General features: G+C 40.8%; 1 protein-coding gene across 1 annotated transcript; it reads right to left on the minus strand.

The window, feature by feature from the left end:
* Positions 1-7,197: 7,197 nt before the first annotated feature.
* WDR1 (WD repeat domain 1) lies at positions 7,198-26,777 on the minus strand. The gene is made up of 15 exons (XM_050338256.1): positions 26,579-26,777; positions 26,205-26,326; positions 22,237-22,327; positions 19,194-19,341; positions 17,606-17,786; positions 15,719-15,796; positions 14,882-14,962; positions 14,530-14,763; positions 13,611-13,700; positions 12,550-12,704; positions 11,828-11,915; positions 10,833-10,943; positions 10,192-10,365; positions 8,891-9,035; positions 7,198-8,587 (listed from the first exon to the last, which is right to left on the minus strand). The coding sequence occupies exons 1-15, from the start codon at positions 26,592-26,594 to the stop codon at positions 8,478-8,480; spliced, it is 1,824 nt and encodes a 607-aa protein (XP_050194213.1). The 5' UTR covers positions 26,595-26,777; the 3' UTR covers positions 7,198-8,477.
* Between the last annotated feature and the right edge of the window lie 1,115 nt (positions 26,778-27,892).

The following is a 27,892-nucleotide window of genomic DNA, read 5'->3' on the forward strand; positions in this document are numbered from 1 at the left end:
AGTGTATTCTCCATGGACCAGGGTGCCATGGGCCAGGAAGGGCCAGTTGGTAACCTTCCTCCTGCTGTCCATCCAACTCCTGTGACACTAAGCCTTGTTCCCACTAGACACACAAGTCAGCTCTATTGTCCAGCACAGTGCTTAGCTGTGCTCTCTTGGACCTGACCTTGACAACTCAACTCAGCTGAGTTTCTTTATACCCAGTGTGAGCCTTGGCTGTATTTCCTTTTTAGTATTCCATAACCAGGTACAGAGGAAGCCTCCTGAACACCTTTGGAGATGAGAAAACTGTTGGTTTCCCAATGTCATAAACTTCTACAGGAAGGATCCTTGAAAAGAAATTGGAGTTGTAGAGCAAACCTGGAGGCTAAGACAGATGACCACCAGCCTGAGATATCTGTAGGTTGGTTTATTCTTGGAATAGGGTGAACTGCTCTGGGAGGACACCGAGATGGTGGCTGGAATGACCAGTGATGGTCAGCCTCTCTCCACTGCTCTGCTAGAAATGCTCATGGGAGATGATGAACTATCAACATTATCAAGGGAGACTACTGTTCATGGAAGCACTTCCTCTTTTTTGGTGGCTGTGACCATCTATAAGAAAGAGAACAACAATGGTTGAGCAGTAGATACACTCGGCAAGCCTCAGTTTTCTCAGTCATCTCCTGTGTAGGATTGTTGTGTTTCAGATTTTGTTCAGGCATACCTGTATCACCAACAAGCCTAGAGACAGCTAAGATGCTGAAAGACTTAAGTCATGTCAGATATTGTCTTCTGGGTTATCCCTATGCCCCTCAAAAAGTCTGCTGATAGCACATCCCTCATGGCCCTTGAGAGCCTGCCCACATTGCCAGAGCAGGGATGGCTCTGCAGCATGACCAAACCTGTCACCTTTGGCAGGCTGCTGCAGAACCCAGTAGCAGTTCTCTGCCAAGGAGTGTAATCTCACCTTGAAAGACCTTCCCCTCCTATCAGTCTTTTGTTGGCTCAGCTGGTCACTGACTCTTGCACAGTCCAGCTGTGACGTTTTCTGTGCATTCATGGTCATAGAGTCGGCAACTTTCCAGTTCCAGCTCTTTGTACAATTGATTTTGCTGCCTTGTTATACACTGCTGTCACTGACTTTGTTAACCCAGACATTAATAAATCAGGTTGTGCTGACCACAACAAGAAGGAGTTGACTTAACTTGTTTTGTTGATAAGTCATACATGATCTGGTTGCCTAATAAATGAAGGCTTATCTGTACATATATTATTTCAGGATCAAAACCACTATACAAATCTCTACTGCTTTCAGCTGCAAGTGTTTCTTAACTGATGAAGCACCTGTTAGCACTGTTCAACTCCTACAGTGCCCGCTTTGACAGATGCCATAGCTCCAATGTACGCATCTTCTTCCACCAGCTCCTCTCTCCTGCCTTGCAAACTGAGGACTCGTCACCTCGTCTTTGATTCAAATTAAATCAGGCATCGCTTTCTCTGCTTTTCTAAGGAAACACTGTTACAAATTTGCCCTTAAACAAGGCATATAAATTTAGTAAAGATTTATGAATGCATATTTCTGACGTTGCCTACCTTTTCCTCTCTTCATTTCAACCCAATCTAATGCAAGATTTCCCTGTCCATAGTGGAGGGCTTGGCACCAGGTGATCTTTAATGTCTCTTCCAACCCAAACCATTCTATGATCCTGTGGTTCTTTTGGCCTTAAGTTGTAGCCCCCTTAGTGGCCCTTTTCTATATGGTATGTAATAGAAAGGACAGTGATTGTCACCATGGTGATGTGCTGATCTGAGACAATGTACGGGCTATCACTTCCTTGCCAAACAGCCTTGTTCCCGGAGAGACACACTGCCCTGCGCTGTGAGGCCTCGCTCACTGGCAGCGCTGGGTCAGGGAACAGCAGCGGGAGAGCAGAGCTGGGTGGCATCCGGGGACCGCACGGAGATGTGAGGGGGCTGTAAGCTGCCCTTCTTCCTGGATGGGCTGTAAGTTGCCATCCCACACAGGAACAGCTAAATCATTCCCGAAAGAAGTAATCTCAAAAGCGTCAGTCTGGCCAGGACAATCAGCTGTGAATGGAGCGGGAGATGCCGTCAGCAGTGCTGTTCTGCCACCTGGTGCCGGAGCACCGTCCCGGCCGGTCTCCGCGGCTGCTCTAATGCTTCCCTCTCTCCTTCCCTCCCTCCTTCACTTCCTCCCTCCCGCATGTCACCCAGCCCGGGGGGAACCTGCACCGAGAGCCTCCCCCGTCAACACCACCGCCAGCACAGCCAGCAATCTGGGAAGTCCATTCACCAAGGTACTAAAAAACGTTCTTTAACCCTGTATGACTTTTAATTCTAATAAATATCGTTCCCCTTTGCACAGGGCAGTCCTGTCACAGGGTGACTAAACTGTGTCCTAGAATGTGATAACTACTAGTTGCAAAGGTATAACTACTACTTACCCATTATTTATAGGCACATGGTGTGATACTGGGGGTTGTCCTGTTCAGGGCCAGGAGTTGGACTTTGATGATCCTAGTGGGTCCCTTCCAACTCAGGATTGGTGCACTAAAGATTTGGGTTTTTAACTGCTTGGAAGTGGATAACCCATGAAGGTTATCAAAAATACTCAGCAGAAGGGAGTATTTTCCACCTCCAAATAGGTGCTGTTAAGAAATCTGTAGAAAGATTATTTAAATATCTTTATGTTTCCACTTACTTGGCTGCAGCTACTTCCCCACAGTTTCCCCATCTTGAAACCACTACCCCTGCCTTGTGGGGTTGTACCTGGTTGCAATGGCACCTCTAGAGTCTCTCACTAAGAGTGATACTGTGTCCCTAGAGCAGAGCAGCAGCCAGCCAGTGCTTCCCCTCTGCAGGTCAGTGGGCATATGATGGACCTTCAGAGCCAACACATGCAGCAAACCCATGTGTTCTGTACAGGCCACACACAGGTTACACGCCACATATAGGTAACAGAGTCCAGGAAACAAAGGCTAAATACACCAACCCAGAAATCTGTGTCATTTCTGGGCTGTCTTCAGAGCACATGAATCATGGCATAGACATCTATTAATATTTATTTGGCATAAATATTCACATCTGGCTACCCTGAGGAGATTCCCCCTTTCTATTTTAAATGCCTGCAAACTTTACAGAATAAAGGAAATCAGCAGGAAAACACCTGACTGACACGTTAAGCAACTTTCAGGTACTCAGATCCTCTGACAACCCAGACTGAATAATGTTGATAAGCCATGTTTTCAGGGGTTGCTAAATATGGGTGACTCACCTGTTCACGTGGGACAGACTTGCTCACAATCACACAGACCAGGCAATCGGGAATGACAAGCATTTCTGGATATCAAAAGAAGAAACCCCTTTTGGTGTCAGGGTAAATTTTACTTCAAACTTTTATCTTTCTCTAAGGGAAATCAGAACTGACCAATCTAACTCAGAGGCAGGTAAGGGCTGACGGCTCACAGTGCAAGCTGGCTGGTCTGGGCCAACAGTAAACAGCCCTAGCACAGATGCTCCTGGTTCCACAGGCAGTTTACTCAGCTGCCAGCTAACTCAAATAAGCCTGGTTTGCCTATTGTGTGCGTTTCTCTCAGCTCAGCTCATAGAGAGCTAGTGTGTAGAACTTCATGAGGCTACAGCCATCTGTGAATCTCCTCTCATCAGGATGTAATTGTTGTAACATCTCCAGGACTCAGTATTTTAGAAATAAAGATGGAAAGTTCGGACTGAGTTCGAAAGTGAGGCTTATTCCTCAAACCTGATGTGCTTTCTGCAAGTCCCAAGCAACAAGGCAACAAAACAAAGTTTCTTCTACTGTCTCCGTTTTAACAGAGAAACATGGCAGTGCTGCAAGTATTTACAGCTGTGCACAATGTATCCTTTTCTCTTGAATTTTTCGAGGAAAAGTGGGGCCTGTTCTTAAGTGGGGGGGAAAAAACATGGCACCGGGTGATAGAAAAAGTTAAAGTACTGAACACTTTTTGACTTTGGTTTTCACAAACAGGCCTGCTCCCACACCTCTGCATATGCCAGTATGCTCTGGAGAGGGCCAACCACCAGGAGGAACCAGTGCTAGGGTCTACCTAAAACAAGATGTATTCAAGTCCATAGGACTGTGATGGGACCCACCCAGAGCTGCAGAAGTGGTTGGCTCATGTAGGAGATAGTTAACTATTATCCATGAAAGATACACGTTTATGATTGGAGGACTCCGATGACTGGAAAAAGTCTGATATACCCAACACACCACCTCATCTCTGAATAAAAGGAGTACTCAGGGAACAGGGGCTAGTTTGCTTCCACTACAGTCCCCAGAGGGATGAAGGTACACTTCCATTGGAATTTAATCCTAAATATTTGCAGGACAAAGGAATAACTAACACGGACTTGCCACAGGCAAATCAGAAGACCACTTGATAACTGTGTATCTTACTGCTGATAGCAATGCAGTGAGGGAGGTGATGCAGCACTGCCAGACTTCAGACACCTCCTCCCACAGCAGTCTCTCTTAGAAGCTGAGGTATGTGGACTGGAGGAAGTCAACAACTGAACATCCAGCTGGTAGACAGCAGGTAATAAGAGAAAATATTCCAGAGAGACAGTACCAAGGGATTACTGTTCAAGCTTCTCTTGTCCGTAATAAATAATATGAACAACTGGTCACACAGTACAGCTTGGAGTCTCAGGTTGGATATTAGGAAAAACTTGAGAGGAACAGATTACTCAAAGAGGCTGCATAATCTCCATCTTTTGAAGTTTCTTCCAACTTGGAAAACAAAACACAGCTGACCTGGCAGAGTATTGCTCACAGCCCTAAAAGGGCTCATAGCCTTTGTCTCATATGTGAGAAAAGATCTTCAGTGTCCTTCCACCAACACATCCATGAATTAGTGTAACTGATTTCATTCCAAAGGAACTGCCTTTGGTATGCAAAAGGCATGCATTTATTGATCTCAGTCTAATGATATTTATGGGTTCCCTCCAATTTGAGATATTCTATGATTCTTTCACTGATTAGCTTCATTCCCAAGCCTCCCTGTGGACCTTTGCACTCCTAAAAAAGCACCTGCTGTATATACGAGAACTTGTGACTTGTTCTCAGCCCAGCCACTTAACTGCATAATTTTGTTCCTGGGTATGCGGAAGGCACCTTTTTCTCCTCAGTATAATTTCATCACAGAGACAGACATGGCTAAATTTGTTGTAGGGAAAAGTTTTTATCAGCAAATCCTTCCTTGTGCCACAACCACAAAAGTGTAGCTGCAGTGACACACAAACACGTGCAGTAAGTGGAATTCTAAGGTTCTCTGCTTAGAAATGTAATTTTTCTGCTTTGAAAAAATCAATTCCACAGCTTTGGCGTTTTGCTTCACAAAAATGTTCATGTAAGCAAAATTTTCAGGCAGTTATGCTCAGTCTGAGAAACTAACAGTTAAGAGCAAAAGTATTTGGCAGAGGAATAAAGGTACCAGAACATCTATTGTGGGTCTAATCAGAATTCTATCATGCATTCAACATAACAAACAACTTCCACCTCTAAACAGATTTGTGATGTCCTTTACCTTCCCCTCTGCCCACTGCCAATTAAAGAATCTCATTTAGGATTTGGTGATATTCCACAGAGCAGCTGCTGTTAGTTTCTGGCTGACTGGACAGACCAGCTTCTTGGAAGGCCAATGTGCTGTGCAAGCGTGGCAGAAATGGAACAGGCAACCAGGATTAAATCTCAGTTAAAGGGGGAGGGGAGAGGAATGCCTGTAATACAGCCTTGTGAGGAATTACTGGTCACGTTAGCTCTCCCAGTCTATCCCCAGCCTAATTAAGCTGCATTTTCACTCTAAAGCGGGCAAACTGCCAGTCATAGTGAAGTGAAACCAGCTTTCCAGTGACTGCCAGCTAGAGCTCAAAAGCACATTCATGCCCAAAACAGAAACCTTTAAGAGTAATGGGGTGTGAGGAGCCATGCTTGAACACAGCTTACACTAATATTAAAATACTCTCAACTCAATATAGCAACATCTAAGGTGTTTTGGGGGATTTCAATGTTGTGTTTTTTACCTTTCTAAATTTGCATTCTCAGAGCCTGATTTCATATTCACATCAAAGATCTCACATCTTTCCTTTTGAAGTCACTACAGTCTATACAATACTGCTGAGGAACAGAACGTGGGGATTATTAAAGTCAGAACCTCATGATATACTATCCAGCCTTTTTTGGCTGTTTCTCTGTGCCAGAGCAGGTAAAGGAACTTGAGTCTAAAGCAAGACATTTTCAGTCTAGGGCAAACCCAAGTAATGCAGAGGTCTGTTTCAGAGCAGGACAGCTTGGCTCCTTTGACTGAGTTTGTGATGTGTGTATGCTGGATCAGCAACGAGCCTGTGCTATGACATTTGGTCCAAGAGCACAGTATCTTTTCAGTTTTGCAGTCAGTATGTGCTGGCCAGTTACAAAGACCATATTAGTTTTTAAGGAATTAGAAGCTCAGGCCATATGCCAATAAACAAATCTAATGGAAGCTGAAGCACAAGCAGTCATCCTCACAGGCATCTAAACACAAGTCTTAATGCAGGGTTTCTAGTTAACAGACATTCTGCAGGAACAGTATCACAAGGTCTTCCAGGAATCAAAAAATAGCGCATCCTACACACCAACTTTCAGACATGGTGCACAAGCTCTGAGAACTGCTAAACTCCCCCCACCCCAGCCCTCCTTTATCATTACTTAAATTGCAGGGATTCAACTGCAACACAAACCCACTGAGCAGATTCAATAGCAACTCTTCCAGATGAGACTCAGGGAACAATGGAGGAATTGCTTGCTGTGCCAGTCCCTATGTAATAGCACAACAAATTTAAGGGGCGAGACAGTGAGAAATCTTGTTCATTTGGATCCCATGCCTAATTTCAAACACACCCTTTTCCAAACCTCCTTTGTCCTTGCATTGTTAGTAAGCGTATATGTAAAACTGCTAATGGAGGGACACAGTAAACACAAAGAAACCATGATGAAAAATGTTCTGCTTCCTAGAAAAAAAAAATATGTCAACTGTTCCAACATGGAAGTTGGTTTGCAGGCCAGAAGACAGATCTGATCACCACTCCTAAAAAGAAATCAATATTTTTCCTTTTTAAAACAAGTTTTACGAACATTTTTGAAAGTCATTTTTTCAGCAATTGAGCAATAGTCCACAATACGAGAAGCAGCAAAAGCATTTTATTTGCTGTATAATTAGTGTCATTAGAAATATGATTGGTAAAAAAAACAACACCCAAGTTCATACAGAAAGAAAAGCTTAATAAAAATCAAAGACAACTGAAAAGGTGGTGGTAGTAGAGACCTAGAGAAAAAAATTTTTAAGTCTTATGAAGTTCTAGACAGCAACAGCGTTTTTGGCCATCAGAGATAGTAACAAATCTTCCTACTACTTTGCATCAGAGTATCCTCCTCCACCCTTGTTGGACTGCTAGCTTCAAATCACTTAAATGTGTTGTGGAGTGTGAGAAAGGAACTAAACACAACATCAGGATTTGTTTGCATGAGGTAACACTTCCATGCAACTGTTCTGCACATGCAAAGGCATAAAACTTACTGGGCAAACACGATCTTCTCAAAAATCACTTCAACTCATAACAACGCTTCACTTTGTTTAATTCCTGTATTTCCCAAAAGGTGGTAGAAGTACTGCATTTGTTTTAAACAATAACATGCTTCTCCTCCTTCAAACAGAAAATCTTTAATCTTTCTAACAGAATGATTTCTTTTCTGACATTGAAATGACGAGACAGTCTTAATTCATGGAAGTAACAATTGTGTTTCTGGAGGAACAAGTTGCCACAACGATTATTTGTAAACATTATACCCACAACAGTAAGTACATTAAAATCCCACACTTCCACCTTAAAATAAACCACAAAGATTTGACATGAAATACATAAAAAGTTTATTATGCATGTACCCCATCTTCTTATCTGGAGGAGAAAATCTGAGGCAACAGTTTGGTGCAGTATAGAGAAGCAAAGCAATATACAGTAGCTGCACACAGCTTGATTGGTTTCAGACCACAACTAAATACTCTTACTATGACCGTTAGTACAGAAATGTTCTGTAATTAGAAAAAATGAGAAGTATTACTCTCATGCTGTACAGTCTTATGTTTCTTGGTTAGAAAAGAACAACTGATTGAGTTTGAATCTTTTGCGCCTGAACCTTGCACACCAACTTGCTTGGCTGTTGCCTCTGGAATGTTCAGCACAAAGGTTAAGCTCCAGACATAATTTAAGTGCTTTTCATGTGCAAACTGTTACTTGCTAAAGCTTTCAAAGTACATTTAATTACAGATATGAACACCCTGTAAAGATATGAGGATATGATAGCAGACCCAGAGGCCAATACAGATTCTTTAAGAGAAATGCTATGTTCCACTGCAGTAGTTCTAGTCCCTGATTAGGTCCTTCCAAAGAGGGGGCTTATTTCAATTGTAGGAGATGGACCACTCCTTAACAGAAGCATCATGGGATGTTGTTACCAGGGTATGTTCATCCAACCATGCCAAGCCGCTTACGTGATGTAGTCTGTGAGCATCTGTATGGCAGTGAAAAATTACAAAAAAGAATTAGGAACGCCTGACTGACAAGATAACTGCCACATATTCCAATTGTGTTTTTCAGCTGCATAAAATACCAGTACTAGACTTAAAAGCGACTACAAAAAACTAACATTACGGAAGAATTCTGGCTGTTGCAGCTAGGCAGAGATTAACATAAAGACTAAATTATTGGGGGAACATTCAGAGCCTGCTTACCATTAGCTCCAGAAAACAGGAACTGTGTTGGATTTCAAAAACTACCAGAAACTTTCAAAAGTAGTATTTTGAAGGAAACATACCTGGTATTTTGACTCTGGTCTCTGGATCACTCACAGTCCAAACATACACCATCATGTCCATGCCTCCAGACGCAAAGTGTTCATTATCCGGTGACCAAGCAATACAAACAACTTTTGCATGGTGTCCATAGAAGACATTGTGTTCCTTTTGAGAGTTAGAGAGATGAGGGTTATTGCATTAGTTTAAGCTACTTCAGGAAATCACTGGCTTTCAATGTGCAGCATCAGAACAAGCTATTGCAAGACTCCAAACTGTATATCTCAGGTGCAGATGGATGCACTAAACAAACCAAGTGTTGGCTTCATTTTATGTTATTTATTTAAACACTTATTAGGCCAATAAAATACAAACCTTTTGTAAAAACAACGCTAAGACTTTTTTTTTCTATGAAAGCTGGATCTGTTAAGTGCATATGCAGTCACGCTTTCCTTAGAGGCTTCTCTAAGCAAATAAACTCACAGATGTTTCTAAAGAAAAATTCTTTCCATTTTTACTTACAAAATGAAATGTTTTTGTGGAACGCCATCCTGCACTTTTACGTCAGTGTGGTTTTAGTCAAAGCTTAATGACTTTACAGGCTGATACACATTGACTGCTCAGCTGAAAAGTGGAAATTGCCGATTTCTGGACTTTTGGTTAAGACAGAAGATTGACAGATAAAGCAAGATTCCCTGCCCTAATTTATCTCTTTCATTGCTTATGCCTTACCATGGAAATGTGTAGCACAGCCAGCAGAATTTTGTTGCTAAGTCTGCTTTATTTATTCATTAAATTTTACTGTATTGCATGATTTTTATCCAACTGAGCCTGCATTCTTGTCCACTTTACAGAAATGCACATATATTCTCTAACATGCATGGCACCTATTTTTTGACTTTATTTCCTTTAAAAAACCCCAAACTAACACACTAGCGATTCAGTTGACCCACATAAGAAACCTGCATACTCTAATCTTTTGTATTTAACTACAGTGAGGAAATGGTCTGTGGAAACCCAGCTCCTTCCCTATTTAACCACGTGTTTGTTATTAGATGGGTTTCAGTGTTTTTCCAGTAGCCAAACTATGCTGCACATTTCCTCAACTATTCTTATGAGCTGAAGGATTCACATAGGCTGCTGTGAAAAGCAATATTAGCCCCACATAGCAGGTAAACAGAGAGTCACAGAAAAAAGAAATTTGTATCAGTGATTTACAATTAAGCCTCACCAGCTACAGTGTATTTCACAAACATATTTAGACATGAGCTGTAAAGTCAATTTGTTTTTAAACAAAGAAAACTCTGGATATATGAGTTCTTACCGCATAGCCATCAGCAACACTAAAGACAGTGACAACTTTGTTTGCATCACAGACTGCAAGAAAGGCACCATCGTGAGAATATGCCAGGTCAGTAACAGGACCTTTAGCTTCCAAAGTCTTATCACCACTTTTCAAAGAGGTTCCTTGGATTGAATACAAACGGACATTCCCATCCTGCAAAGTAATAGTGAAGAAGGAAGAAAGGTAGAAAAAGCATTTAGAAAGAGGAAGGTTTACTGAGTTTATGGAACTTTTTGTACCAATTCTATTTGGTAGTGCTTATATTAAGACATAGTTTAAATTATGTCATTTATGCTGGCTACTATCCACCAAGTGTGGAAATAGACCTGTTTTCTAGAATTTGCCAACTTCAAGCATACAGTGGGTAAATATAATTTGACAATTTAAAAACAGAAAATACAAGATAAAAAAAAAAGTGAAACGGACATTAGGTCACAATTGTGGCAGAACCTGGAGAATGAAAGTCTAGGAATAAAATACAGCTTACTCATTACAATATCGTTGTTGTTACAAATAGTCACCTACTAGTTTTTAACACAACACACCTTTAAAATAATTAAATGGTTCTGTTACTAGTTCCAGTGTTCAAAGTAGTACAGTTTTATAAAGTGCAACCTTACCGCTCCTCCCACTGCTGCTGTACCTCCTGAGGGGTGAATGGCTACAGCTTCTGGCTCATAGCCAAGGTCATCAATTGCAAAACATTTTTTCTTATCTTTCATCAAGACAATCTGCAAATAGAAAACCAGAAACTAAGATCCTTCTTCAAAGTACCTAATACAAAACTATGACTGCTGTACTGGAGTACTCAGGCTCTAAATTAGATAGGGCAGCGCCTTCTACACTGCCTTCAGCTTTGCCTCATTTGGTTTGAACCTCATTTGGTGAAATAAACATGGGCAAACCAGCATTTTTTAGCAATGCTTACTCCCTTCCTGGTTCACTGTACAGTAAGGGAGGCAGGATCAAATCAGGAGCAATAATAATACTGAAATATTAAATTTTAAATGCTATTTCCTATCCAGTTCTAGACTATGGACAATTGGAATCATAACTCTCAAGGAAAAGAGGTTTAGACAACACTATCAAACATCCCAAGCATGAAACCAGCATCCATACAGAAGGTATAAATCATTAGAAGTTAATCATGCTTTGATACAAGAAAGCCCTGGTGCAATCTCTCTGGTTTTGCATGATCCGAATACTAGTGGCAAGCAAGCTACAACAGCATTAGTTAATTGATTAGCTGGATTAGTTGCCAAAAAACAAAACGCAGGAGAATGACATCCTTTCCCCAAAGTCGTATCACTGAACAAATCTGGCAAGAGAACAATTCTAATAGGTGTAGCCTTAGAGCACAAAGCTATATTGACAACAAATACAGATGCATCCACACGAGGGACGGTGTGAAATTTAAATCTATATGTAAGTGTGAAATTGGTGTAGGACACAAAGAGACAAGGTATAAAGTATGCTGCTCAATTATGTCCATGTAGCTCTTTTTAGGAAATTCTGCAGATCCCACACTAAACAGCCTTGTCAGAAACCATCATATTACCATACACAGCATTACTAGCACAGCAATTGTGTTGATAATCCACAAGTTAATACTTACTTGTCCAATGCACAGAACTACAGTATAACCACCAGGACCAACAGCTAAACATTTTGGTTGAACATCCATTTTCACAGCATCCTGGCCACTGAAGGAGGGCATGGCAAAACAGAGAAGTGGGAAGCACAAAGCAGAAAAAAATTATTTTAAATCACCTATCTAAATAATCACCCACTAATAATCAAAGGCACGCATAATTTATTTTTAATTAATAATCTGCAAGGTTTCCTATTGTTTAGTGTTGAAAGCCTGACTATCTTGATTAGGCAGGACACCTCTGAAATGAAAATCAATGTTATTACACTGGAATTTATTTTTAAATAAGTAGGTAATCTTAAGAGGATTCTTTAAAGTTTTTTTGCTTCAGTTGTGGTTTCCATGAAGAAACAGCTGTGTCCCACCCCTTCTAACAAAATTTATTATCAATATCCTTGCGTACTGATGAAACACAAAGTGGATACCCTTCCTACAATCCCCCAACTAAGCTATCTGATACAAAGCAGGTCATTGTCTAACCTGTGGAAGGGATAAGGCAACTGAAAAGCCTGGGATGCAACTCCTGTTGCCACAGAAAAAAACAAGGTTGGTACAGCAATAATTTCTACAGTTTCCATGGTAACATAAAAGCTAAATAAACTGCAGCATTATTTTTTTACCATATAAATCAACAACTGGTGCTGTAAAATAATTATACTACAGCAAAAGGCAACACTTTAACTAACCTGTAGTCCCTCTTGCTGAGGTTGGTATAGCGCACAGTGTCATCCATACTGCAGGTGACCAGCTGATCCATTTCATCCACTGCCATCCTAGAAACCTGGTTTGTGTGGCCTTTACCAGAAAAGCCATCGTTCTCTCCAGTTTCAGAATCCCAATAATGTGCATAATGGAATTAAGGAACATTTGAAGATACTGGTGCAGTCAGATACTACATCATGATAAGTTAAATAACTGACAGAATAGCTGAGGTTAGAAGGGAGCTCTTGAGATTGTTTAGTTCAATCTGCTGCTCAGATCAGTGTCAGCTACAACAGGCTGCACATTCTGCAAAGTTCTGATTATCTCTAGGGATGAAGACTCTACAAGCTCTATGGGCAACCTGCACCAGGGTTTAAACAACCTCACACCCTCAAAATATGTATTAAATGATGCTCTGTAGTGAGCTAAGTGACCTACCACAAGCAGTAGCAAATAGTGGAATTAGATTTTAAGTATGAGAACAGAAAGCACCTTTTAAGGAATTATATTTACAAGTCCTGTAACACTGGCTGTCCCTGATGTTATATGTTAACATCAGTTTGAACTACTAACACTGTACTACAGGTCTGTAGAGAAACAAGTCCTACATTTCTCGACAGTTTATGGCCAACATGACACCATTTTAACATATCACAACAGGCAGGATGAAGGACCATGGTTTTAAAGCTTTAGAATGCTGAAAACATAACTTTCTACATATTCCATCATACATGCAAATATGTACTGCTGTTTCTTGGTGTTACAAGAGGCTAACTTATTTATTTGCTCCCTCATACTAAAAAGCTACCTACCACAAAGAAGTGACAATTAAAAAGTAAGAGCTGGCTTATACTTAGCACAAAAGCATGAAGGCAAGCAGTAAAACAGGCATTAGGGGAAAGCAAAATAAATTTCTTTGGACATAAAATATTCACTTGTGTCCAATAAGTACTAAATTTATTTGACAACGTTTTTTTTATCCCCCCTCCTAATGAGCTCTCCCAGACTATAAGGCTAGAACAAATATTGCTATCATTCAAAGGATATTAATATGACCATCGTTACTTCCAGAGTAAATATAGGACTTTCCACCATTTTTGTGCACCGTAAGACACTGAATTGATTTACTATGACCCTGTGGATGGGACACAAATAATTATTGATGAGCAATTTTTATCTTAACACATGCACACACCTATTTGAGAAGAATTATAGGTTATTCAGAAAATAACCTGCTATTTGACATGCATTAGAAAACACCCAAAATACAGATCAGTATTTAGCAGTACAGTCATTTAACTGTTACAGCATTGCTATTTCTACGCCCTTGAAGAGAAGCCATAAACACTATGAATATCCTTATTAGCCTGATGGGCTAAAATACTTTCATGGCCTTTTCATAACTGCTTTTCAGGCACTTTAAGATTCAGGGAAGAGGACTAAATATGGTCATGTACCCATACCGACTGCCAGAATTATAGCAGCAATGGCAAAAAATCTGGGACATCTGTTTCTAGTTCATGTAAAAATGTAAGTTCCCATGAGAGTGTTGTGTCAGCAAACTCTAAATCCTAAAATTAAAGTTCAGTTGAGCAGTAACCCTAGTCACCTTGTTCACAATACACTAGTTCTGGCAGAATGAGACATCACTGGTAGTTTTCTATCTATTCTGCATTTCTTTTTCATCTCAAGAATGCTTAAAAGCTGCAACAAAAGATGATAACATTAATTAAAACAACAAAAAAAATTCAGTCTATGTATTTGCACAAAGCACACTCTCACACATGTAACGTAACATTTTAACTTCTTGATTCATGTGACTTTTAAGAATCAGTCACACAGAGCTTATGTGGCAATGCTAATTTAACAAAACTATTTTACAACAGCTACTATTCCATCAAAACAACTTCAACCACTGAATCGTTTATTGCAAAAACTGGTGCAACAACAGAACTTTAACCTACCTTTATGACACGTAAAGGCTTATTTGGATTGTTCTTGTCCAAATAATTGATATAGCCAGACAGGGAGATAGTCAGTAAATGGTCTTTCTGCCACAAGCAACCCAGCTGCTGATCCAACACGTTTGATCCCATGTTAAAAGTATTTACAATAGAGTTAGCACCAACATCCCAGATTTTAGCAGTTTTATCTCCAGAAGCAGAAAGCAACTGACTACTGTCAGGGCTCCAACTAATCTGTAAAAACAAATGTCACCACAAGAGAGTAAATGCATTTATTATTGCAAGACTTCACAGTCCATGAACTGGATAATGAAACACTACGGATCATTTGCACAAATGAAGTGATACTTACAGCATAAATACCTCCATCATGTGCTTTGCCTCCACCAAGTGCACACACTTTTTCTCCAGTCTTCCCATCATAGACAAAAATCTTGAGAGAGCACATAGACATACAACGTAAAGGGAAATGCAGTAATAGAAAAAAACCCCAAGAACTAATACCCTGTTACTCGCACTGCACAGATCACTTGCTACATGGCAAGCCTGCAGGTTTATCAAACACTAGATAGTGTTTGATACACCAGACACTTTTCTAAAGAGAAGCACAAGCTATCCAGCATTTAATAATTAAGACTAAATGACTGAGTTGAAAATTGTAAATAATCTCACTAAGTCCCCCACACATTGGATCCTGACATTTGAAATTCTGGAAGATGTTACATTTTTGACTCCTGCTGCGATGGCAGCTACTTAGCACTGCTGTCATGGGAATCTGCCTTCTTAGAAGGAAGGGCTACCCATGGCAACAGTGTCATTGTCAAACCCGGCCTCAACAGTAGGGAATACACATGGAGCTAAGCTGCTATCTGTGAGTTAGTTGACTATTCCAGCTAGACCTCCCAGGATCATAACAAAGACATATATTCCAAGAATCTAACATGTTCCTGCCAAAAAAACCTGTAAGAGAATGTGCTAGGCAGATGCAATGGGAAAAAAAAACTGAGTAAGAATAATCTGGTTGACATTAGTTATTCCAGATTGATAGGAGGATAGTTAAAAGTTTAAACCAGTCATTTCTTGGCATGAAAAAAGCAACATGGATTTTATAATAGTAATCCTATTCCCAAAACGCACAGAAAAATCTTCTAATGCTAAAAAATCACTACAAAGAATCCTTGTTTTTTACCTGGCCATCTGCACTAGCTGTAGCAAATCTGTTCCCATCAGGAGAAAACCTCACACAGTTCACAAACCGTGTATGGTCCTGTAGGAACAAAGTAAAAATCAGCAAACAAAATAAGAACAGATGCTTTTACATAGAAGATAATCCAGTAAAAATTAAGTTCTCTTTTATGTGAACCATAAATTAGCTGTACAGAAGACCCCTGCTGTAGAAGTAAGTCTAGCCTCCATCTGAAGAGGATCATGGGGATCCCTAACAGTCCACAAAAGAAACTGTGACATCAAAACTGATGTAGTTCAAACAACTTAGCACATAGCAAAAGAATGAGGACCCAGTTTCTGAGACGAGTAAGAAAAAACTCTCATCTGCAGCCTCCAGCAAACACAAGATTCTGCCCCTCTGGTCACTGAATTATTCTGCAATGTTCTCTAGATTTCAACTCTTGCTTCATGGCACAGTAAGCTTTATACACAGTAAACTACTTTATCCTTCTGATTGTAAAAAAGTACAAGCATAAATAAGAAATTGCTATTTTACTGGAATTCCATTTCTGGGAGACTGCTTTAGTGATAGTTCTGTGAAGTAATGAGGCAAGACTGGTGTATGCTCCCCAAATAGACTATTTACAAGTTAGGAGAATATTCAAACCATGCAAACTAGAAAACAAGTGTTAAATAGGGAAGCACCACAATGAGGCCAAAGCTCCCATGAAGAGAGATTTGAGAGACTATTTTTAGTATTATGAAAGGCAGGTTCTAACCTACTTTCCTTAACTATACTTTTTTTTACCCCATAATGATACTACAAGCTCTAATCTAAATCATGTAACAGCCTGTACCAGAATCCCATATATCAACTGAAATACCAGTTTAGAAGCAAGACTGCATCATATACCAGTCTAAGGAACACTGGTAAGCGATTCAGAGTTCCAAAAGAACCAGCTTAGCAAAATGCAAGTATCAGCTTAAGTTCAGAAATATATTAGGCAACTACATCATTTCACTGGATCGCAGAGCTCAAAACAATTCCTTTTCAAGAACTGGAATGGAATTCTTACTAAAGTCAGGGTATGAAGATTACTCAAGGCTCATATGTAAGAAAAGGCCTACTACTGTGTTTTTAAAAATAAAATATAAACTAAACATTTTGAATTTACTACTGCAATAACATCCAGTATCTTTGCAATAGTTTTTTTGAGGCAAGAGACATGTCTCCTGACATCAGAAACAGCTGCAGAAGCTTGTGGTTTTTTATTTTCTTTGGCCTCAGCCAACAATGGATGCCTTAACTGTGGTAGTTCCAGGTTTTGTTTCATTTATGTAAGGGATTGTAACTAGCAGAATAAGAAACAGAGTTAAAAGGAATGTAGAAACACAAAACTGACCACACAAGTTACACACCTGTTCCACGTTGTGGAAATCAAGTTATGCTTTCAAACATCTACACTTTCCTAAGCAGCCCTGGGATTTCAGATTTGAGCACTCTTAAGCAGATTGGAAAATTCCATTAAAATCAGCCCATTTATTGAATCAAGCACCTTGGAAAGTGTTCAGAAATTCTACACATCTGCACTGGGAAGCAGAGCTCAGAAAGCATCCATAGGGCCAACAAAACATTCTAGTTCATCCCCTTCCATAACTTAGGAGCCACCCCAAAAAAACTGGAAAAAGTGCTTAAGGTTTTCTTTTTAACCAATCATTTATTTCGGTTTCCTTGGCTTGAGATGAGCATTTGGTTTAAGAAAGCCACTTGACACCAGCTACACCTCAAAATGGGGAACTAAGAACTTTTGTTTTAACAGTTAGTTGTGACAAGAACTGCAAGTTGCTGGAAAGCTTTAAGTCAACTTGCCACACAGTTTAACAGAGCCACACGTAAACTTAAACTTACGCTTAGAGTAAACTTGAACTTGAATGGCGGTCCCTCAAAGAAAGCGGCGCAGTTGTCATCGCTGCCAGTTGCCAGACGATATGGTCTCGTTTGCTTAATGTCCACGCTATTGATCACTTTATTGTGCCCAGTAATCTCACCAACCGAAGAGCCACTATCCCACAGGAACACTGCTCCAAATCTGGTTAGGAAAGCACACAATAACTACAATTCATAAAAGTTAAATGTAGATTAACTCCTTGAACATCTGCAAACAGCAGATTTGAGTGTGCTCAAAGACAAGAAATTAGGTCATCTCGTTAATCTCATGCAAGCGCATCATAGTTCCCTGAAGGCTATTTGAGATCTTGCTGGTGAGACAATCTAATCTTCAATAGGAGACGTCTGCTGAAGGGGAAAAACAAGATAGTTTGGCGTATAAAGCTACTAAAATCCAGAGATTTGATGCACATTCTTCACTAACACTGTTGATTTATAAAAGAAAGTAGTAAATCTGCCCAGTCACTACACAGAATGCAGGAAGCTGGATAAGTGATCCGATTTCATTGTTATATTCCTATGTAGCCTAGATTGGGTACCATCACTTTTACAAATATTACTTAAAAGTTTAAGGATAAAGAGTTTTAACAGCATTTTTTGTCAGGTCTTACTTTAAATGACCTTAAGAGGAAAAAAAAAGAAATCAATCAGTACAATCACAACAATGGCATTAAACAAACCAGTGCTATTGAAAAGGCCTTCTATAGAATCACTTCAGCAATATTCTGTACCGAAAATGCATCCACCTAACAGGAAGCTGGCTGAATTTTTGAAGAGAGCAAACTTACATTGTACCTACCCAGGGGTGGATAGAGTTGTAGCGAGCAATGAAGGACAAAGAATCCCTCTCAAACATCAGGACACAGTACAAGTAATTATTAAAAAATGGTGCAGAGGGTCAGGGAACAGGACCACACAATGCTTTTCAGCCCTTTCAGCATAAGACTACCTGGTCTGCTCTCTGCCTTAAAGTTCTGACAGTCTTTGAACATTAAAGGAAGGACACAAACCTGAATGGGCACCTCATTTAGTCAGGTAAAGGACAACTGCTTGTGATTTCATTTAATTACCATCCTAAAAATACAGACATGTTGCCAAGGGAGAAACTGAGATGCACCTTTTTTTTTTTTAACTCTTATCCAATCAGTTGCATAAGATCATCGCTAGAATAAATGAAAAAATGAGAATTATGTTGTGTTTCTTCCCTTCCTACTCTACAAGAATTAGACCCCAAAAAAATCCACCAAACAGCTATCCCTGAAAATAATATCCACCTCTAAGAAATAAACAATACACATATAATTTTTAAACTGAGCAATTGTAAGAGAACAGAATTTTCCAACTAATTTACAGCTGTCAAAAACTGCATAGAGAATTTTGTTGCAGAACAGTACAACTTCAAGTCTAAACCGGGAAAAAACAATGATTTTCCTCCCTTGAAGAATTAAAAACTTTCTGCCAAGAACTTGCTTTGTTAGGATGCAGAGCTTTACAGTAAATGTGTGTATCTATATATAGACATTCATGCCAACACAAAAGAATTACTCACTTTTCCCTTCCTTCTCCAACCACAGCAATTCTCTTGCTGTCTTCAGTCCAGGCAAGGTCCTTTATTCTTCCTGCAAACGGCTGATACTCATACTTCAGTAGGTGTTCCTTCTGTGTAGTATCCCAGATTCTCAGCTTTCCTGAGACATCTGCCATAATAAAATAGAATACAACTATTATTCCAGCATGACTCAGTCACATGACTCAGCTATCTGCCTGGATACAGATTTTCAGCTACACTGAACACTTGTACGAGGGACCTACTATCTTACCCTATTAAAGCTACTACAAACCACTTTATTTAGGAACACTGAAGACTATATCCATTGCACCAAATTATGTTTATAACCAGATACTACAGTTCAAGACATGTAGCACCAAATACAACACAGGGAGACAACATCTGCAAACAGGTGAAAAATCTGCACATTAGCAGGGTAAGAACTCTTAATGTTATCAGTTGGCATGTGTTAAGTATCTGTGTTGCACAAAGAACAACCCGAAACCAGCCCCCTTGCCCAGCAGCTACAAGAAAGCTCCCTAACCCTTCACTGGGGAGTAAGCCACCCTATGCCTACAATATGAGAGCAATCCGGTGTACAATGGCTGATGCTCTACAATTTGTACCTCAGCCTTTTTGTACCTTCAAAGGAAACCTGTTCTGCACACAAATACCAGGTATATGCAGATGTACAAAGATTTCTGTCCACAGAACTCAGTTCATGCACATTTATCAGCACACTCTACACAGAAGCAAGTACATACACACTTATGTTGAATGTGGATACCTGCACGATCTGGAATACTACACAACAGATTACCTGGAAACAGTAAATGTCAAAAAAACACAGCACAAGCAGTAACAATGTAAGACTTAAGATAATGAAAGCTTCTGTGTCACTGCTTCCCCTCAGTATTGCACAATCCTAGAGCTTAATTCTATTCAGGGCAATTACTGTGGTGCAGCATTGTAACCAGAGGAATTGTTCTATACACAGACAAATTTACACATCTCTAATGAAACCCACACAGCAAAGTCTGTGTGTATTGTATCCATCATAAAAGCCACTGTTTTAGAATAAACCATGTGCTAAAATATGCGTCTTTCACCTCAACAGAACGTTTGAGTTCTCTTCACCATTTACTGGTGCATCTTAACAGTTCAATTTAAACATACAGCAACCCTGCATCTTTAAGACCTGATCACAGACTCATTTCCTTCACTTCTGCTAAAAGGACAGATGCAGAATCCTCCTTTTTTACACAGAGAATTTGTTATCAAAGCAGAATTCTAAGGTGGACTTTAAAATCTAATTGTTTTCTCCATCTATTAATAGATAGGACACGTAAAGCTTTAACTCTGCGGTATCTCCCATTACTACATCTCCTATGACTGCAGTAAGAGGAATTACCATAAAAGCCAAAAGCATATTGCCAAAGGTCTGTCTCATGAAGTACATGAAGTATTAATGCAGGCTGCATGGCTAATGCAGATTTATAGATAGAGAAATGAATCTTACATGTTATACTTAGAAACAGCTTAAACAGCCTGGTACTATCTTCAGACCTCATGCTCAGCAGTATCACAAAACTATTTATAAATGACACACGGAAGACACTTTTTAAGGGAAACTTTGCAACCTAAACTCATTTACTTGGGAACGAGCAAAATTCGGAAAAAAAGTCAATCAAATACTCCCCTCATCGCAGATCAGGCTATGTATATATTACTGTTCTTTTACAGAGGACTGGAAATCTACAAGACTACAAGAATAAATTAGGTAGTTATTCATTCTGAGGATTAAGTACTGCACAAACCCAGAGCACCAAGTCTGTAGAATACAGAATGTAAACGGGATTTAAAGAAGGCTTTCAATTTGACACATGGTCCACACACAAGACTGAGCCAAGAAAATCCTGGCTGTGGTTCCTTTCAGACAAGAACATGTGAAAAAGAAAAAAAAAAAAGGCAAAAAAAGCTGTGCTATCAGTGTTCTTAAAGGTTTCCCAGTACTCAAAAGATACCTATTCTAATATAGCTTTCTGATATGAGGGAAGCCAAAAAGGACAGAACATTTTACATTTTAAAAAAATACTGTTTTCCTTGAAATTGCTGAGAAAAACTCCCATTCTACTAGGACCTTTGCAGGAATCTGGGTTCCCTTTCTAAGGAGCTCATATTCACAAGATCTTATTTTCAGATATATTACTTAAAAAATATTTCTGTATTTGGGCACATTACTTCCTTCTGAAGCATTTTTAATTGACAAAGACAAGCAGTTTTTTAAAAAATCCATAAATTAGCTGTAGATTTTTTTTTGTGCAAGTTATAGCATTATATTTATCAATATTCTTCAACTGTATACTAGTTCTCCTGAAAAAAAAATTAATTATATGATGCAAACTTCTATCAAAAAGGGTTTGTTTAGTTCTTTGGAAGCCAAAAGTTGTAGCCATTTCTGCTAACAATACAGGAAATTCACACTGTAGAAATTCATTTTGCCCATTCTCAGACTATTGATTTACATGCATTATATGGAAACTGAGAATCAACCTCTTTCCCTGCCAACTTACCAAAGAAATCTTTTTTAGTTCAGGCTACAAAGGTAACAAAAGTCACGTCTTACCAAGTTTGGTCAGAAAGAAAGTATGCACTCTTTTAGAATCCCCTCACTGCCCGATAAGTATCAAAGTTTATTAGAAACAGAAACAATAGCATTTCAGAAATAACTTTTCATTCTGCTTCATTTACTCAAGTTTTCATCACACTAAGTACTTGGAGTTCATTTCCAGGTTCTTTTTTTATTTAAATAATAAATCTTTAAAAAATACCAAGAATGTCACTAAACTCACTGCCTGAGAAAGAGGTTAAAGGAATAACTACAGGAATCATTCCTCCTTCAGGCATGTATATAAAATTCCACTGAAGCATGTTACATTGACTACATATTCCATACACACATGCTAAGTGTTACTACTGTTTTGCCAGTAACTTTAACAGCTCTGTCCACACGTCTCATGCAGCACACACACTGATACTTTACCTCCAGATGCTATGTAGAATCCACTGGGAGCATACTTGGCCACTACAACCTGGTGGGCATGCTCAGTGTAGATGTCAGCAATTGCAGGATTCTATTTTAAAGGGGAAAAAAAGTTACAAAGTTGTATTTCCTCATTTTCAAAGGAATAAAATCAGATATTCAAAGATAAAGTTCAGAATTTCTCCTCACACTCCTTCTCTCACACCTTTCCAGCTTAAATTGAGCAATTGTCTAAAACTGAGAAGCGCAGTACACATTGCAGAACACTCCTCTCCAGCACCACTGAAACAACCCAGTAATTTCTAACAACTGACACAATTAAAGGATTTCCTCTTAACAGTCTGAAGTGCTGGGACCCTTTCCTCTCCAATACCTGCCAAACTCTCCAAAAATAACAGGCCAAATGTCAGGCTCTTTTTTGGGGGTGGCCTAGGGATAAAGCAATTACCCAAGTAAAATACTGAACATGAACTGTGCTTTGCAGCACACATCCAAAATTCTACCGTAGTCAAGCATGAAAGTTAAGCATATAGTTAACCATAATACATGGCTGTTAGTCATCACCATGTACTCAAAATCATTTAGCAACCGATGAAGTGTACCAGGCTTGCTCTTTCTTCCTGATTGCCATCTGCTTATAAAGCCAGCAGACCAGCACAGGAAATGGCATTCTCCCCTGTACAGGAATTCTGTGAGGAATTCACTGCCATTCTATCATAATTTTATCTCTTCTGTCTTAACCATACTTTCAGATGTTTCATGTTGGACAATAAAATTGACTCAGTGTCTCAGTAGATCAGTAGTGTTACATGATAGAGGTGCCAGACAAATCAAAAAAGGGATGACACTAAGGCAAAAACTGCTTTCAAATTAACTGAATAAAAAGCCATTCTGCATCCCTCCTAAATGCAGTGACACAACAGATACGCTACTCTTCAGAAAATTTTTTTTCCAACAGGTATGCTCTGAAGTTGGCTTCAGAAACTTGACTCATATGGTCAAAACAAAATTCCACTTTAACTGCTATAATTAATACAGATTTATTCAACTGAACCAGAAAACCACCTGATGTTATGGTATGACTCAGTCATCCAATCAGGAAAAACTAAAACACCCGCTCTGTATTAGAAAGCAGTCTCCTGCTCACAAACCAAGTTCCTGACACTGCAGTAGTGTTACATCTCAGGAGACAGAATACAGCTTGCTCATGCAAGAAGTAGCTCTTTTTCATTCTCGTTTTTATACATTGCTTGAGTGCATTACAGCCCTACTTAAGTCACAACCATCTGCATTTACAGCATGTACATCCCTCTCCATTTTGTGTCCAACTGGATTTTATCTAAGCAAGACAAGATAATGTTTTCCCTACTCTGCAGCTGCGTTACCTACATGTTTGGGAGCTCAAAACCTTCCATGCTTTGTTATTAAGAGTACACATAAACAGATGCTATTTTACTGCAAGAATCTTCAAGAGTACAGGAAACTATGCTGAGACTGGTTTAAAGAGTTAAATGAAAGACAGAGTTCCAAATTTAAGGTATGGTATAGATTCCAGAAACCAGGTAATAAATTAGAGCTGTCGAATCATATGTTCTTTATTTGGTAACATTATTTCTCCTTGTAAAGTCAGTTTTCTAATTTGAATGTCTTTCATATCAAGTCCACCCCCCAAAGAACACTTCTAAAAATATATTTTAGGAGAAGATTATACTGTGAGCTGGGACAAATGCAGTACCTAGTGCTAGATTCAACAAGCAGAGTGAGCTTATGTGCCTTATTTCAAACACTGAAACCAGAGCCACATATGAAAGTGAGCAGTTTCAGTTCCAAGCTTCAAAGCAGTCTTAGACCCATGAAGACAATAAAATATTAATGACGTATGAAACCTTACAAATATCACTAGTCTTTCTCACAGTGCTTTTTCAGTGCTGCTCCAGAACTACTTGTTAACGGAAGTCTCTAAATCATGTTCAAAGATCAAGCATTAACCCTGAATCCTATATTCATCACCACTGATTAGCTAATGCTAGATAGCTTTAGACTTAAGAGAGAAAGGTGATCACTGCATTTTGATGACCTGTTTTTTCAATTAGAGCAAACCGTCCCATTGGAGAACTGTTCATGGAGAGATTACACACTGACTTTAAAGCATTTAATTTGGTGTTGCAAACTATTATAACGGTATTAAGAGAAGGCAGGGCTCTTAACTAAGAGTGGACACACTTTTGCATTTCAGGTTACAAAACTGCAACATTCTCCAACACAAAAGCCATAGTACAAGGGTTTGATCAGTTTTTGCGTCACTACTATAATACCGTAGTTACATGTCAATTATTAACAGTAGCAGACTCCCCTTGCCAGTTAAGCAGGTCTGCATATCAGCATGAATTGTACCATAAAACAGAAGGATCCATGACTTTCATTCTCAACTTCCCTTGAGAGCCTTATGAGTCTAAATTTCAATTCCTACAATCCTATCTCTCATATACTAAGGTAAATGCCATGTGCCCTACACCCCTGGCTCACACTGGGACTCACATTTGCATTGGACAAATCTTCAGTGAGCTGTTTCAGGAAAAGCAAATTGCTTTCTTCCAATTTAATCTCCAAAGAGGTTAAAAAAAATTCAGAACAGCATTAATGACAGTGTAAGGGAGGAGGTCAGCATGCATGACTTGGGCAGAAACTGTAACGTAAGCAGAGTGGCTTTTCTCTCTTCTCTCATCACACTGTGTGCCATTACAGTGTTTAACTGAGGCTTCTGGTTTCAGAAACTCGAACTTTTCTTGATACCAAGAGCAAAACACTATTACAACAATATTATACTGAGACACTGAAACCAGAGGTGAGCTTTTTTTTGGCTTTAAGTGGATGAATTTAAACTGATAGCAAACAAGAAATCTGCAAGGAATTAAGTTATTAGCAGCACTTCTCTATAACGGCATGACAATGAAGAAGTGTCTGAATATAGTGGGGGGTGATGAGATAAAACAGGGTAACAGCTCAGTTTACAAAGGTGATTTACAGAAGCAGCCATAAACAAATCCATTGTTGTGGAGACCTAAAATTCCAGAGAGGTATGTCCTGCCCCTCCCCCTGCAGCTCTCCTCACTGCAGGCCAAATCTGCAGTAGGAGAGTAAAATAAATCTAGGGAAGAATTTGATTTTCTAAAGAACAAGCAATCACTTTGAAGAACTGTATTTTTTGAAAACCAGTAGCAAGACAATAGCCTCGACATGTAATGCTTCCTCCACACTTCTCATAGGGATGCCATCTTTGAAAAGAAATCATTTAAATAACTGGCTTGACATTTCTCTAGTTACCAGTAGAGAAGAAAAAAACAAAAAACAACAACACACCAAACCTCCACACTACTGAAAACATTAACTGGGGCATTCCAGTATTTAATCGATGAGTAAAATTCCCTGTGGCCAGGGCTGAGAACTCACACTCAGCTTGTCATGGAGTCCAACAGCTGATAACTGTTAGGATTGCCGGACTGCGAGGCTGGGGTAGGGGAGAAAGAAGCTAAAGGACTAATGCGTTTAAAGATATGGGTTTGCAAGTATTTACAGGCTTCTCTTACAGGCTAAAGGCCCAAAACAGCAAAGAGGGAAGTGTTCATTTATTAGGCAAACACACCACTGAACTTCAAAATAGTGATACCTAAGAAGATAAACAGGGCCAACCAGAATAGACCAGTCTCTCATCTTTAAGTCCTATGCAAAGAGGAAGAGAACTGTACATTTTACTGAGATTTTCTACAGGTTTTTACAGTCGCTGCCCATAGTTTTATGCCTGAGTCATGCACCCCACTTACTCCCCTGCTGCTGATCACAGATCTGTGACCTCGATTGAAACCACCCACAGTCAACGAAGCACAGGCTGCTAAAGGAGGGGCAGCGAGGCAAAATGAAACTTAGGGAAAGCCTTATACTAGGAAGCAGAATAAATCAGGATACATTACATCAATGTTTCTGATGACGACACATTTTCCATTGGTATAGAGAAAATTGTTGCCCTTAGGATCACCTCCGATAATTTTGGAAACGCCTCGTTCAACCTGCGGGAGGCTGGCGAACACTTTTTCTAAGAGGAAAAAAAAAAAAAAAAGGAGAAAGGGGGATAAAAGGAAAATAAATTATAAAAAAATAAATAAAATAAATAAGTGAAAAGGGAAAGGCGCTCCCCGTTACCAGCACACGCCCTGCCCTGCCGGCAGCCGCCGTCACTTGTTGCTGTCAGCGAGGCGCCGCCGGCTCCGCGCCATCCTGCGGGGCCGCGGGGCGCTCCCCACCCCGCACCCCCATGCCCTCCCGACCCCGGCGCCCCCGATCTTACTGATCTCGTACGGCATCTTGGCGCGCTCGTCTCGGCGGCGCGGGCCGGAGAGCGGGGCAGGGCAGGCGCGGGTTCGGGGTGCGGCGGCGGGCGCGGGCAGGAGCGGAGCGGACCGGCCTGTGCGGGTGCGGCCGCTCAGCCCCGCTCGGCGCCGCCGGCACGACCAGGAAGCACCCGCGCCGCGCGCCGCTCTCCGCTGCCTTTGACCATATATAGTCAACTCTGCTCGCGCCGCGCCGCTCCCCCGGAAATGCCGTGGGCTCGGCCGGGCCCGGCGGGGCCGCGCTGGGGCGGCCTCGGAGGCGGCCCCGCCCCGCGGGGAGCGGCGCGGAGGGCCGGGCGGGCAGGGCGGGCCGGGATCGGGTCCGGGCGGGCGCCACACGGCGGCGAAATGCCCGCCCAGACACCGCGCGGGGTGCACGCGCGCGCGGGGCCGCGCCCCGTCACGGGTCCGCCCGAGCGCGTGCGCGGGCCGGCGCGTGCGCGGTGAGGGCAGTGCTGTGGCCGGGAGCGGCGGGTCGGGAATGCCGGGCTGATCCCGGGGGAAATCCGCGCTCATCCCAGGGGAAAGCCGGCCTGACCCCGGGGGAAGTCCGCGCTCAGCCCGGGGGAAATGGGTGTGGAGGAGCAGCCGGGGTCCAGCCCCTCCGCCTGCACGGCCGCCCCTTTCCCAGCTCCGCCCCTCACCGCGCGGCTCCCGCGGCGTCTCCGAAGGGTCCATCTCAGCTGTGGGGGTACCGGGTGTGCGCCTTCAGAGGGCAAACCTTTGCTTTGGCTTGTGAACCGCCGTCCTTGTCAGCAGGGATTGAGTTGCCGTGGTGACTTCCTGCAGAAGGCCATGCATTTCCTCTACTCTTTGAGTTCCTCATCTCACAGAGGTGTTTGGATGGCAATTCCTATCCACGCTATTTCCTTTAAATCAGTCTTAATCTTCATCCCTTAGACATAATTATAATTCTTAATATCCCATGGGTTTATGTCGTTCAACTCCAGATGCTGCTGAGGTGCTTTACAAGCTGTAAGTTTACCTCCCGAGTTGTCCCTCGAGGCCAAGTTGGATGTCCGCTTAAATTAAGCTAAACCACATAGAGTCCTTCATGTCTCCTATATAACTTTGGATAAATTGTATTTTTCTCTTCTTCCAGTTAATGCAAATCATGAGTGTATCATCAGTTTGGCATGATACAGCAAGACAGATCATTCATATCTAATGGGCAGAAACCCATGAAATGTGTGCTGGTTTGTGCTTTTGTCCCTTTAACTTCGTTTATAAAGTGAGTTTTTCATATCAAACAGGAAAAAGCATCAGGATAG

Source organism: Myiozetetes cayanensis, unplaced genomic scaffold (assembly GCF_022539395.1).
Source record: "Myiozetetes cayanensis isolate MyiCay16 unplaced genomic scaffold, myiCay2020 scf7, whole genome shotgun sequence".
In the NCBI taxonomy this organism is placed as follows: domain Eukaryota; kingdom Metazoa; phylum Chordata; class Aves; order Passeriformes; family Tyrannidae; genus Myiozetetes; species Myiozetetes cayanensis.